This window comes from Heptranchias perlo, chromosome 43 (assembly GCF_035084215.1).
Source record: "Heptranchias perlo isolate sHepPer1 chromosome 43, sHepPer1.hap1, whole genome shotgun sequence".
NCBI classification, from domain to species: Eukaryota; Metazoa; Chordata; class Chondrichthyes; order Hexanchiformes; family Hexanchidae; genus Heptranchias; species Heptranchias perlo.
In genome coordinates this window covers 3,269,740-3,283,479 of record NC_090367.1, presented here as the reverse complement: position 1 = coordinate 3,283,479, position 13,740 = coordinate 3,269,740, and the positions used below count along the sequence as shown (strand labels likewise).

The 13,740-nt window shown below is 51.0% G+C and overlaps 1 protein-coding gene across 1 annotated transcript in view; it reads right to left on the bottom strand.

Annotated features, from left to right (window-relative positions):
• LOC137306334 (latent-transforming growth factor beta-binding protein 3-like) overlaps positions 1-13,740 on the bottom strand; it is a 160,959-nt gene that overhangs the window by 76,616 nt on the left and 70,603 nt on the right. Inside the window, exons 3-4 of the mRNA XM_067975482.1 lie at positions 10,422-10,657; positions 6,895-6,997 (exon numbers count right to left, since the gene is read on the bottom strand). Coding sequence (XP_067831583.1) covers positions 6,895-6,997; positions 10,422-10,657 — 339 coding nt within the window. The remainder of the gene's footprint in view (positions 1-6,894; positions 6,998-10,421; positions 10,658-13,740) is intronic.

Genomic DNA, 13,740 nt, shown 5'->3' with positions numbered 1-13,740 from the left:
AGAATCAGTCTGTGTGATCCCGGAATCAGTGAGAATCAGTCTGTGTGATCCTGGAATCAGTGAGAATCAGTCTGTGTGATCCTGGAATCAGTGAGAATCAGTCTGTGTGATCCTGGAATCAGTGAGAATCAGTCTGTATGATCCCGGAATCAGTGAGAATCAGTCTGTGTGATCCCGGAATCAGTGAGAATCAGTCTGCGTGATCCCAGAGTCTATGTCCTTGCTGCTGCTTTTGGTTAATGATCCCTTGTACAGGCTGCTCCCCGGGAACAGTCTCTCGGCTCTCGTGTATTGCTGTTATTTAAGAGTTGGAGAAGCCAGTTCCTTTTGTTCTCCAGATTGAGGCCTGAGTGGTTTGGAATAATAGCCTCTAATTGGGAGTATTTTGTTGGACTCACTGTTGCGTTCTAAACCTTTGCTTCGCCTTAATCATTTCCAGTGGTTTTATTGCATCGTCACGGCAACACAATGACTTGCTAGCTTTGGAATTCACCCCTTGTCGAGCTGCTCCCCGGGCCCCTGCCAACTGAGGCAGGGTCCATGAGGCCACCCTGGGCTAACTCATCCCCACACTGAACTGCCGAAAGCTGCTCTTGCCACACCTTCTCCTCCGTTCCCCTGCCGACTCCTCGCGAGGGGTACAGTCCTAGTGGGGGGGGGGGGGGGGGGGGTTGCCCGCCCTCCTCAGGTCTCCACCTAAACTGCCAGGCTTCTCAACCGTGAGGGCATCACAGCCACGCCCGATCCTTCCTCGCCAAACGCCCGGCCTGGAGTCACCGAGTCTGGGCTGGGGAGACCCTGGCTGACTTTCCCCCTCCCATCCCCTCCACTTCCCCCGGCCCTGGGAACCCAGAGGCCAAGTTTAGGGCCCTCCGATCCTTGTAGCTGCGACTGGCCACGCTTCAAGACGGTGATAGGTGCTCGGAGCTGAAGTACAAACTGCTCCCCACCCTTGGCACAAACAGGTCAAAAGTGCCCCCCGTGAAGCTCCCCGGATAGCGTAATGGGTAACGACACAGGCCCTGAGGCAGCACAAAGAACAGATGAACCCAGGGGTTTTGAGCCAGTCGTAGGGCAACTGCACCCCTAGCTTGGGAGGGGGGGGTGGGGGGCAGGGAAAATCAGCCAGGGGTCCTGCTCTTGTTCGCTACCCAGTGGCCCCTGCTGGAAAGTGCGTGGGTGTGGACATCAGAGTCGGGCTCGTCCCTCACGCCTCCCAAGGTGGAATAGCCCATTGCTGCTTACTGTGGCTCAGTGGGTGGCACTCCCGCCTCTGAATCCGTAGGTCGTGGGCCCGAGCCTCACTCCAGAGACTCGAGCCCCATAATCCAGGCCGACACTCCCGGTGCAGCACTGAGGGAGCGCCGCACTGTCGGAGATGAGGCATCAAACCTAAGCCCCGTCTGCCCCCTCTCTCGGGTGGACGTAAAAGATCCCACGGCCGCTATTGGAAGAAGAGCAGGGGTGGGGGGGGCGGAGGGGGGGGAGTTCTCCCCCGCGTCCTGGGGCCGATATTTATCCCTCGACCAACATCACATTGTCACGTTGCTGTTTGTGGGATCTTGCTGTGCGCAGATCGGCTGCTGCGTTTCCCCACACGGCAACAGTGACCGCACTGCGACAGAAGTACTTCATTGGCTGTGATGGCGCTTTGGGGCAAGTCCTGAGGGGTGTGAACAGGCGCTGTATAAACGCAAGTCTCTCTTCACTTGGTGGGAGAAAACCAGAGGGCCGTTGAAAGGGTACGATACGAGGAGCAGTGCCTTAAGGACAGCAGCGTCAGCTCGCCCGGCCAGATGATTCCTGAGGTAAGAATCCACCCAGCGCACAAGCCCGTTGACTTCACGTGTTGCTGGTGCTCTGGTCACAGCACCAGATACTCACTTGTTGAACGGGACATCGTGCTGAGACATGCAGAATGATCCAGAAAACCAAACCGACTGTTTAAAATATCTCCTCCCCTTCTTTTTTTTTTTGAAAACATAACCTTACGACCTGGCTTCACTTGACACGCGATCGCACCCTGCGGAAACAATTTCTCTCCCTGACGTCCTGCTCAAAGGCTCTTTGTCTGGGGCTGGCCCACAGCTGGTTTCCCGGAGCTAACACTCTGCAGGTTCAGAGCTGTCGCCTCCGGTTTTTTTCCCCCCACGCGTCAACCCCAGAGAGCAAGTGACGACAGGAGGGGTGGGGGACAGAGCAGAGTCCGTGTTCTGATGCTAAACGCCCCGCGGAGCGAGGTGGGGATGGGGGGCCATGAGGACCCTGGTGGGTTTTCCACCGAGGTTAATGTGCAGCACTCTGGCTGAGATATGTCCACCCGAGGGCCTGCCCGATTGTTTAGCCTGACTGCCGCACAGGGCAGTGTCTTTCCCACCGAGCCATGGGAGGGGGCGTTAAATCTCGAGTCCTTTTTCTGTTGTCTCAAAGTTAGCCACTTCAATTCTGTAGACTTTGTACAGAAGGAATCTGTTGAATTCATTCAATTATTATTCTTGGCACAATGTCTTGGAATTTCATGGCTTGCAAACCGTCAAGGAATTTTTAACCATCACACAAACTGATATAATCCACACCCCTCACTGGAACACTGATATACCCCACACCCCTCACTGTAACACTGATATACCCCACACCCCTCACTGTAACACTGATATATCCCACACCCCTCACTGTAACACTGATATACCCCACACCCCTCACTGTAACACTGATATACCCCACACCCCTCACTGTAACACTGATATACCCCACACCCCTCACTGTAACACTGATATACCCCACACCCCTCACTATAACACTGATATAACCCACACCCCTCACTGTAACACTGATATAACCCACACCCCTCACTGTAACACTGATATAATCCACACCCCTCACTGTAACACTGATATAACCCACACCCCTCACTGTAACACTGCTATACCCCACACCCCTCACTGTAACACTGATATAACCCACACACCCCTCACTGTAACACTGATATACCCCACACCCCTCACTGTAACACTGATATAATCCACACCCCTCACTGTAACACTGCTATACCCCACACCCCTCACTGGAACACTGATATACCCCACACCCCTCACTGGAACACCGATATACCCCACACCCCTCACTGTAACACTGCTATACCCCACACCCCTCACTGTAACACTGATATACCCCACACCCCTCACTGTAACACTGATATACCCCACACCCCTCACTGTAACACTGATATACCCCACACCCCTCACTGTAACACCGATATACCCCACACCCCTCACTGTAACACTGATATACCCCACACCCCTCACTGTAACACTGATATACCCCACACCACTCACTGTAACACTGATATACCCCACACCCCTCACTGTAACACTGATATACCCCACACCCCTCACTGTAACACTGATATACCCCACACCCCTCACTGTAACACTGATATACCCCACACCCCTCACTGTAACACTGATATACCCCACACCCCTCACTGTAACACTGATATACCCCACACCCCTCACTGTAACACTGATATACCCCACACCCCTCACTGTAACACTGATATACCCCACACCCCTCACTGTAACTCTCTGATATTGAACCTGCAACATTCCTGGTCTAAATGTGTCAGGAGAGTCGCTGGCAGGAGACCCCGTTCCAGTACACAGAGGGTGAGGGAGGCAGTGGTGGGGGAACCGACTGTGGTACAGGGTACACACGAGAGAAGTTAGTCAGTCCAGTCCCTGCCACCCACACCGCATGTATTTCCATTTATTTTACTCAAGGTCCAATCAACTGAAAACCAATTCTATGGGAGGCCCTGTTGGCACCAACCCTCTTGTTGGGTTCTACCTCGTTGCTCAGTTACGATGTACACAAGGTACTTTCATAAGGAATGTCTTTTTATATGGGCCACAAGAATGTGCTTGGCAATCCATACTGCCCCATGGATGCCAGGGTTGGCACTTGAAGCCACAGAGAGGCATTCCTGTGGGTACTGGTGTATAAATCTCCTCAGGAACGAGCAGCCGTACATCAGCACCAGGCAGCACTCGAGGGTGGTGGAGTGGATTAGACACTGGTCTTCCACTGAAAGGATCAAAGTCTCCTCCGTCTCTCCAGAATCCCAAAGGACCAAACTTCCAAATCAAACCCATTGTATAGGATCCCAATGGACCAAACCCCTTCCCATTCACTCCCATTGTACAGAATCCCAATGGACCAAACCCCTTCCCATTCACTCCCATTGTACAGAATCCCAATGGACCAAACCCCTTCCCATTCACTCCCATTCACTCCCATAGTATAGAATCCCAATGGACCAAACCCCTTCCCATTCACTCCCAATCACTCCCATAGTATAGAATCCCAATGGACCAAACCTCTTCCCATTCACTCCCATAGTATAATATCCCAAAGGACCAAACCCCTTCCCATTCACTCCCATTGTATAGAATCCCAAAGGACCAAACCCCTTCCCATTCACTCCCATTGTATAGAATCCCAATGGACCAAACCCCTTCCCACTCACTCCCACTGTACACAATCCCAATGGACCAAACCCCTTCCCATTCACTCCCACTGTACACAATCCCAATGGACCAAACCCCTTCCCATTCACTCCCACTGTACACAATCCCAATGGACCAAACCCCTTCCCATTCACTCCCATTCACTCCCATAGTATAGAATCCCAAAGGACCAAACCCCTTCCCAATCACCCCCATTGTATAGAATCCCAAAGGACCAAACCCCTTCCCATTCACTCCCATTGTATAGAATCCCAATGGACCAAACCCCTTCCCATTCACTCCCACTGTACACAATCCCAATGGACCAAACCCCTTCCCATTCACTCCCACCGTACACAATCCCAATGGACCAAACCCCTTCCCATTCACTCCCACCGTACACAATCCCAATGGACCAAACTCCTTCCCAATCACTCCCATTGTATGGACATCCCGCACAACACTGCCCTTGATTAGAGGCAATGACAGGATCACGCTGAGCTGTGATGCCTCCCCATGGTGGAAAAGCCTGCTGACACCCACTGTGTGCGCTCTGAGCCGCATGGGTGACGTACTGGAGCCCACCAGCACGGATCTGAGGTTCAGCCGGAGGCAGTGCCTCTGTTTAAAAAAAGAATAGTTTTTAGGACAGAATGGAAAATTCCTTTCCATAATATCATGTTATATTTCTGGTATAATGCATTCAGCAGTTTCTTTTCCCACTAGCTCTTAGTCCAGTAACTCAATGCCTCGCTGTACACTGAGTGCTAACGTTCCTGTTCCAATTCAAAATATTGGCAGTGAGTCTGTATTATTGTATTATCAGAGACCTGAATCTGTGAATAATGTGTTTGTCTTTCTTTCTCTCGGTCCTTCCCCTCCTCTCCCAACCCTATCGCGTCTCCGTCTCCCGCAACCCTCTGACACTCACTGTCTCGGCTAAAGGTGTACCATCTGGGGGAACCCCGAAACATTACATTAAGCTGTTTGTAGCTGTTAGAATCGATCAATGGCCTCCAACTATCTGTCACGCTTTAGACGTCACACTTGGAGTATCGAAAGTAAATTTTAAAAAGAAACGAGAAAGTTTAGTCACTTCACATTGGTTCCTTCTGACCTGCAGCTGGAAATTTACTAGCCTGAAACATTCCCTCATCGACGGCAATTAAGCTCCAGCTGACCTCAGGCTGTGTTTACTTAACAACAATTAGATTTTGCGGTTGCTTCTGCGCTGACCGGTAAACAGTTTTCCACCCGTTAAAGTGAATGGCAGTAAAATTAAGAGCTGGTGGGCGCAGCACTGGAAATCAACCCCTCCACTTATTACAAAATTGGCGCATCTTCTGGGTTACCGGGGATTTCCTCAGGGTGGGGGGTCCTCCCGATCGGCCCCCGTAACTTTGGCGGAATCCCCGTCCATGCGGCACATCCAAGTGGTCTGCCGACGATACAGCGGCCGACCGGAAGGAGCCCCGAGGAAATTCCTGACGCCCGTATATTGCCCCGACAAAAAACTCTTAAACATTCAATCGATGTGAGACACATGGTTATTTGTCGGTTGTCACTGTTGATGTGAACTAAATCCCGCAATGTAAATAGGGTGGATTCCACTGCATCAGGAGCCGAGGCAAACAGATCTGCGTCCGTTTTAAGCAGTTTATGTACCTTTAAGGCTCCATTGAGGAACCGTGAGATGCATTGCTTGAACTATGTGTGAGAAGACCTTTTGTTTTTTTTTTGGTCAGCTGACTATCCGACACATATGGGAATCCATTGCTGTGCTTAAGAGTCTCCAAACCAAACTACTGAGAAATCCACACAGGTAGTTTCTGTTTGCCCCACATACAGGGTGCACTCTTTATCTGCAGAGATACAAGCCACTTACCAAAGTCAAGCTTAGCTCATAACAGCCAAGGTCCAAGTGTGCTTAGGGGCACTGCTGGAGCTTAACCAGTACCCACTGCTAGTCGGGCGAGGGCCACTCTACACTACCCATTAGGACTTACCTTGAGTGGAAAGTGGGAAGAATTCCACTCCTCATGACTGCTATGCCCTGCTGGGTCCCATTAATGAGCCAGGGCTGGCTGGTCGATCACCATCAGAGCTACGGGGATCTGTGTTACTCCAGTATCAGATTACTAAGTCTGCCACAGAAGATTGACTGAGGTCCAAACTCTCCGATGTGGTGTCCTGGAGCCAGCTCGAGCCCAAGCCGCTCTGCTTTCCAGCCCGAGAGGGATAGTCACCAGTTGATCATTAGACACTTGAGTTCCATAAAGACCCCAAGTACTGAGGTCATTACCACCCCCACTCCACCACCACCACCCCCCCCCAATAAAGTGAAGGAGTTTGTGCAGGGTGTCCCTACCTGTGGTATAAACGTACTTACAGTGCTGGTTTCTACATTTGTTGCAGTTACTGAAGCCCCAAGACGCCCCCACACTACCACAGCAATCTTCTTCCTTGGTCAGGCCGGGGAGTGGGTTACTGCACTGTAAACAGAAACTTACATTACCGTACATTCCCAGGAAACAACCACTGACATCGTCAGCTGCCAAAGAGACACTACCTCACCGGATGGCCGAGAGGGTGACATCACTGCGTCACCAAACACTTCTGCCCTATTAATATTCAGAGGGTTTCAAAAAATAACATCATCACCAAATGCGGAGCCGACTGACTCCAAAAGCCAACGGCCCGGTTTATTGAAGTCGCAAGAATGTAGCTCACCCCCAACAAGTGTGCTGGCACCCCTTTAGTGGCTCAGTTGGTAAACCGTATCGAGCAGGGTGGAACTGAGCCAGTCTCAGGATCCATTCTTGTTCGGCACCCAGTTAGCTGATCTCGGATTCTGCAACAGTTGTGGGGGGGGGTTGCAATTGGCCTTCGCCGGAGAGGGGGTGGGCGGGGAGGGGGGGGGGCAAAATTACGGCCTCCTGGTCATTGCCCAGTGAGTCCTGCTGGACACTGATGTCAGGTGGGGTTAATGACCCGCACCATTCAATGTTTAGGCTCACATGTGAAGAAATGCCTCTTGAGCTAGGGACCGAGGGAGCTCACCAGCACCCATGGAATCATTGCCCAGCAGGAATCAGCACCTCCAAGGCAGGAGGGGAGAAAACTCCTGGTTCTCACGATAAAATCGTACCCAAAGCAACATCAAGTAAGCAAAGACTCATATGATGCAACAGGACAAAGTATGAGCAGGAAATATGACACACTTACAATACGCCAGTCAGAGAGGAGATTGGTTTTGCTGTGAAGGATGTGGGTAATAATAAAGATGTGGATTTGAATGAAAGGACTATAATTTAACCAAAGTAGTCTCCACCTTACCTCAGTGGGTAGCACTCTCGCCTCTGAGTCAGAAGATTGTAGGGTCAGTTCCCACCCCCAGCGAATTTAGCCTGACTCTTTGCATTACTGGAGGTGCAGACGAGACGTTGATCTAAGGACGTCTGGCCTCTCCGGTGGACGTAAAAGATCCCGTGGCAATATTTGAAGAGGGGAAGGGGAGTTCTCCCCCACGACCTGGCCAACATTTGTCCCTCAGCCAACATCACTACAAACAAGTTATCTGGTCATTTATCTCATTGCTGTTTGGGGGACTTTACTGTGGGCAAATTGACTGCCACCTTTGCATACATTATCACACCAATCACCAGTGTTACATTTGTGTATCGATGGGTATGCCCCGAAGGTCAGGGTTGAATCTCAACGTTGACACAGTGTAGAGGGAGCTTTACTCTGTATCTAACCCTGTATCTGCCCTGGGAGTGTTTGATGGGACAGTGTAGAGGGAGCTTTACTCTGTATCTAACCCTGTATCTGCCCTGGGAGTGTTTGATGGGACAGTGTAGAGGGAGCTTTACTCTGTATCTAACCCTGTATCTGCCCTGGGAGTGTTTGATGGGACAGTGTAGAGGGAGCTTTACTCTGTATCTAACCCTGTACCTGCCCTGGGAGTGTTTGATGGGACAGTGTAAAGGGAGCTTTACTCTGTATCTAACCCTGTGCCTGCCCTGGGAGTATTTGATGGGACAGTGTAGAGGGAGTTTTACTCTGTATCTAACCCTGTACCTGCCCTGGGAGTGTTTGATGGGACAGTGTAGAGGGAGCTTTACTCTGTATCTAAGCCGTGCTGTACCTGCCCTGAGAGTGATTGATGGGGCAGTGTAGAGGGAGCTTTACTCTCTATCTAACCCATGCTGTTCCTGCCCTTGGAGTGTTTGATGGGACAGTGTAGAGGGAGCTTTACTCTGTATCTAACCCATGCTGTAACTGCCCTGGGAGTGTTTGACGGGACAGTGTAGAGGGAGCTTTACTCTGTATCTAACCCATGCTGTAACTGCCCTGGGAGTGTTTGACGGGACAGTGTCGAGGGTGCTTTACTCTGTATCTAACCCATGCTGTAACTGCCCCGGGAGTGTTTGACGGGACAGTGTAGAGGGAGCTTTACTCTGTATCTAACCCATGCTGTAACTGCCCCGGGAATGTTTGACGGGACAGTGTAGAGGGAGCTTTATTCTGTATCTAACCTGTGCTGTACCTGCCCTGGGAATGTTTGATGGGACAGTGTAGAGGGAGCTTTACTCTGTATCTAACCCTGTACCTGCCCTGGGAGTGTTTGATGGGACAGTGTAGAGGGAGCTTTACTCTGTATCTAACCCTGTACCTGCCCTGGGAGTGTTTGACGAGACAGTGTAGAGGGAGCTTTACTCTGTATCTAACCTGTGCTGTACCTGCCCTGGGAGTGTTTGATGGGACAGTGTAGAGGGAGCTTTACTCTGTATCTAACCCGTGCTGTACCTGCCCTGGGAGTGTTTGATGGGACAGTGTAGAGGGAGCTTTACTCTGTATCTAACCTGTGCTGTACCTGCCCTGGGAGTGTTTGATGGGACAGTGTAGAGGGAGCTTTACTCTGTATCTAACCCGTGCTGTACCTGCCCTGGGAGTGTTTGATGGGACAGTGTAGAGGGAGCTTTACTCTGTATCTAACCCATGCTGTACCTGCCCTGGGAGTGTTTGATGGGACAGTGTAGAGGGAGCTTTACTCTGTATCTAACCCTGTACCTGCCCTGGGAGTGTTTGATGGGACAGTGTAGAGGGAGCTTTACTCTGCCATCCTTACCTGGTCTGACCTCTACGTGACTCCAGCCTCACATGAACATGACTGACTCTTAACTGCCCTCTGAACTGGCCTAGCAAGCCACTCAGTTGTATCAAAAAATACCCTACCCAGCGGCTCAAGAAGGCAGCCCACCACCACCTTCTCAGGGCAACTAGGGACGGGCAATAAAAGATGGCCTTGCCAGTGACACACCACACACACCCCGAGAATTTAATATATAATGATATGGGCACCTCAGTTTAGGAAAGATGTGAAGGCCTTAGAGAGGGTGCAGAAGAGATTTACTAGAATGATTCCAGGGATGAGAGACTTCAGTTACGTGGGTAGACTGGAGAAGCTGGGGTTGTTCTCCTTGGAACAGAGACGGTTGAGAGGAGATTTGATCGAGGTGTTCAAAGTCATGAAGGGTCTAGACAGAGTAGATAGAGAGAAACTGTTCCCATTGGCAGAAGGGTCAAGGACCAGAGGGCGTAGATTTAAGGTGATTGGCAAAAGAACCAAAGGTGACATGAGGAAAAACTTTTTTACCCAGCGAGTGGTTAGGATCTGGAATGCACTGCCCGAGGGGGTGGTGGAGGCAGATTCAATCATGGCCGTCAAAAGGGAACCGGATAAGTACTCGAAAGGAAAGAATTTTCAGGGATGCGGGGATCGGGCGGGGGAGCGGGACTAGCTGGATTGCTCTTGCACAGAGCCGGCCCGGACTCGATGGGCCGAACGGCCTCCTTCCGCGCTGTAACCTCCCTCTGATTCTACGATAACAACAGTAATGAAGAACTGCTCACCGTCTTCGGCAAGGTTTCCTGAAAGCAGCGGCCCAGTTTTTTCTGCGAGGTGGGGAGCGTCCTGGGCGGGTGGTGGTTGACCTTCTGCACCGGCTGGTGGTGGAGCAGGACTGGCTGGTGAAGCAGGTTCTTCTGCTCGGTGAAGTGGTTGTCCACACTGGAGACCCGGTGGATCTGCACGGTGGCTTCCGGGGGGTGGCGGACGTGAAGATTGATGACAGGGTGCTGGAGCTGCGCTGGAAAATTGAAAAGTGCCGTGAACGACAGTCAAAATAGCATCACAGCAGGTACAGTACAGAAAGAGGCCATTCGGCCCATCGTGCCTGTGCTGGCTCTTTGACAGAGCTATCCAATTAGTCCCATTCCAAATCGCCCCGTTCAAATGTTAGTACCCCCCAGGCCAAGATTAAGCACTGCCCAGACGGGCATACTGTGGGTTAGGTGCCACAGTTCCGGCCTCCATATTAGAAAAGGGACATAGAGGCACTGGGGAAGGTGCAAATAAGATTTACAGGGATGATACCAGAACTGAGAGGTTGTACTTATCAGGAAAGGCTGAACAGGCTGGGGCTCTTTTCTTTGGAAAGGAGAAGACTGAGGGGTGACCTGATCGAGGTCTTGGAGATTATGAAGGGGTTCGATAGGGTAGACGTAGAGAGGACGTTTCCACTTGTGGGAGAGACTAAAACTAGGGGGGCAATAAATATAAGATTTACATAGGAACAGGAGTCGGCCATTCAGCCCCTCGTGCCTGCTTCACCATTTGATAAGATCATGGCTGATCTGTGATCTAACTCCATATACCTGCCTTTGGCCCATATCCCTTAATACCTTCGGTTAGCAAAAAGCTATCTATCTCAGATTTAAATTGAGCAATTGAGCTAGTATCAATTGCCATTTGCGGAAGAGAGTTCGAAACTTCTACAACCCTTTGTGTGTAGAAATGTTTTCTAATCTCGCTCCTGAAAGGTCTGGCTCTAATTTTTAGACTGTGCCCCCTGCTCCTAAAATCCCCAACCAGCGGAAATAATTTCTCTCTATCCACCCTATCTGTTCCCCTTAATATCTTATAAACTTCGATCAGATCACCCCTTAACCTTCGAAACTCCAGAGAATACAACCCCAATTTGTGTAATCTCTCCTCGTAACTTAACCCTTGAAGTCCGGGTATCATTCTAGTAAACCTACGCTGCACTCCCTCCAAGGCCAATATGTCCTTCCGAAGGTGCGGTGCCCAGAACTGCTCACAGTACTCCAGGTGCGGTCTAACCAGGGTTTTGTATAGCTGCAGCATAACCTCTGCCCCCTTGTACTCTAGTCCTCTAGATATAAAGGCCAGCATTCCATTAGCCTTCTTGATTAGTCACTAATAAATCCAATAGGGAAATCAGGAGAAACTTCTTTACCCAGAGAGTGGTGAGAATGTGGAACTCGCTCCCACAAGGAGTAGTTGAGGTGAATAACAGAGATGCATTTAAGGGGAAGCTCGATAAACACATGAGGGAGAAAGGAATAGAAGGATATGCTGATAGGGTGAGATGAAGAGGGGAGGGAGGAGGCTCGTGTGGAGCATAAACACCGGGATAGACCAGTTGGGCCGAATGGCCTGTTTCTGCACTGTAAATCCTATGTAATTCTATATAAAAATAAAACCCCGTCAATGAACCTTAATCCCGACTGGAGAAGAGTGCCATCCTCTGCACCAGCCAAGCTATGAGGTTGACATTTCGTGCTTAGTTTTGTGCTGTGGGTTTGTGCCAGCCAGAAATTGGGCTGAGGTGGTGCCATTCTGTTGGAGTATTCCAGCTGGCAGGGAGAGGGGCCTTTTGTTCCAAGCTCCAGTATGGTTGACCAGCGAAATACAATGCAGCATACACTTTACTAGGCTTCAGCACAGGCCCATGTCCGCAGCTCACTCGTGCCTGGTTGACTCATTTCCATTACCTCTCCCCACGCTGCTCTCCCAGTGAGAGATCAGTTAGGTGACCTGATACCTGAACCGTAGCCAGTGCTGCACAGCTGCACGAGGAGGGAGAGAGAAGGGGAAAGGGTGGGGGGGAGGGGGAGAGAAAGAGGGAGAGAGAGGAAGGGAGAGGAGAGAGACAGAGGAAGAGAAGGGAAAAGAAGGAGGGAGAGAGAGAGAGAGAAAGGGAGAGGAGAGAGACGGAGGAAGAGAAGGGGAAAGGGGGAGAGAAAGAGGGAGAGAGAGAAGAAGGGAGAGGAGAGAGACAGAGGAAGAGAAGGGAAAAGAAGGAGGGAGATAGAGAGAGAGAAAGGGAGAGGAGAGAGACGGAGGAAGAGAAGGGGAAAGGGGGAGAGAAAGAGGGAGAGAGAGAAGAAGGGAGAGGAGAGAGACAGAGGAAGAGAAGGGAAAAGAAGGAGGGAGAGAGAGAGAGAGAAAGGGAGAGGAGAGAGACGGAGGAAGAGAAGGGGAAAGGGGGAGAGAAAGAGGGAGAGAGAGAAGAAGGGAGAGGAGAGAGACAGAGGAAGAGAAGGGAAAAGAAGGAGAGAGAGAGAGAGAAAGGGAGAGGAGAGAGACGGAGGAAGAGAAGGGGAAAGGGGGAGAGAAAGAGGGAGAGAGAGAAGGGAGAGGAGAGAGACAGAGGAAGAGAAGGGAAAAGAGGGAGAGAGAGAGAGAGAGAAAGGGAGAGGAGAGAGACAGAGGAAGAGAAGGGGAAAGGGGGAGAGAAAGAGGGAGAGAGAGAAGAAGGGAGAGGAGAGAGACAGAGGAAGAGAAGGGAAAAGAGGGAGAGAGAGAGAGAGAGAGAAAGGGAGAGGAGAGAGACAGAGGAAGAGAAGGGGAAAGGGGGAGAGAAAGAGGGAGAGAGAGAAGAAGGGAGAGGAGAGAGACAGAGGAAGAGAAGGGAAAAGAGGGAGAGAGAGAGAGAGAGAAAGGGAGAGGAGAGAGACAGAGGAAGAGAAGGGGAAAGGGGGAGAGAAAGAGGGAGAGAGAGAAGAAGGGAGAGGAGAGAGACAGAGGAAGAGAAGGGAAAAGAGGGAGAGAGAGAGAGAAAGGGAAGGGGAAAGGAGGAGAGAAAGAGGGAGAGAGAGGGGGAAATTGAAAGAGCGAGAGAGAGAAAAAGGGAGAGAGAAAGAGAAAGGGAAGGGGAGAGACAGAGAGAAAGAGGGAGAGAGGGAGGGGAAGAAAGAGAGAGGGAGAAAGAGAGGGGGAGAAAGAGAGAGAGAGGGAGGGGGAGAAAGAGAGAGGGAGAAAGAGAGAGAGGGAGAGACAGGGGGGAGAGATCTTGATTCTGAGACAACCTGTGCTGTCCTCACTGCCAAGATAGCTAACATGGCACAAACCACCAATGGATCCTGG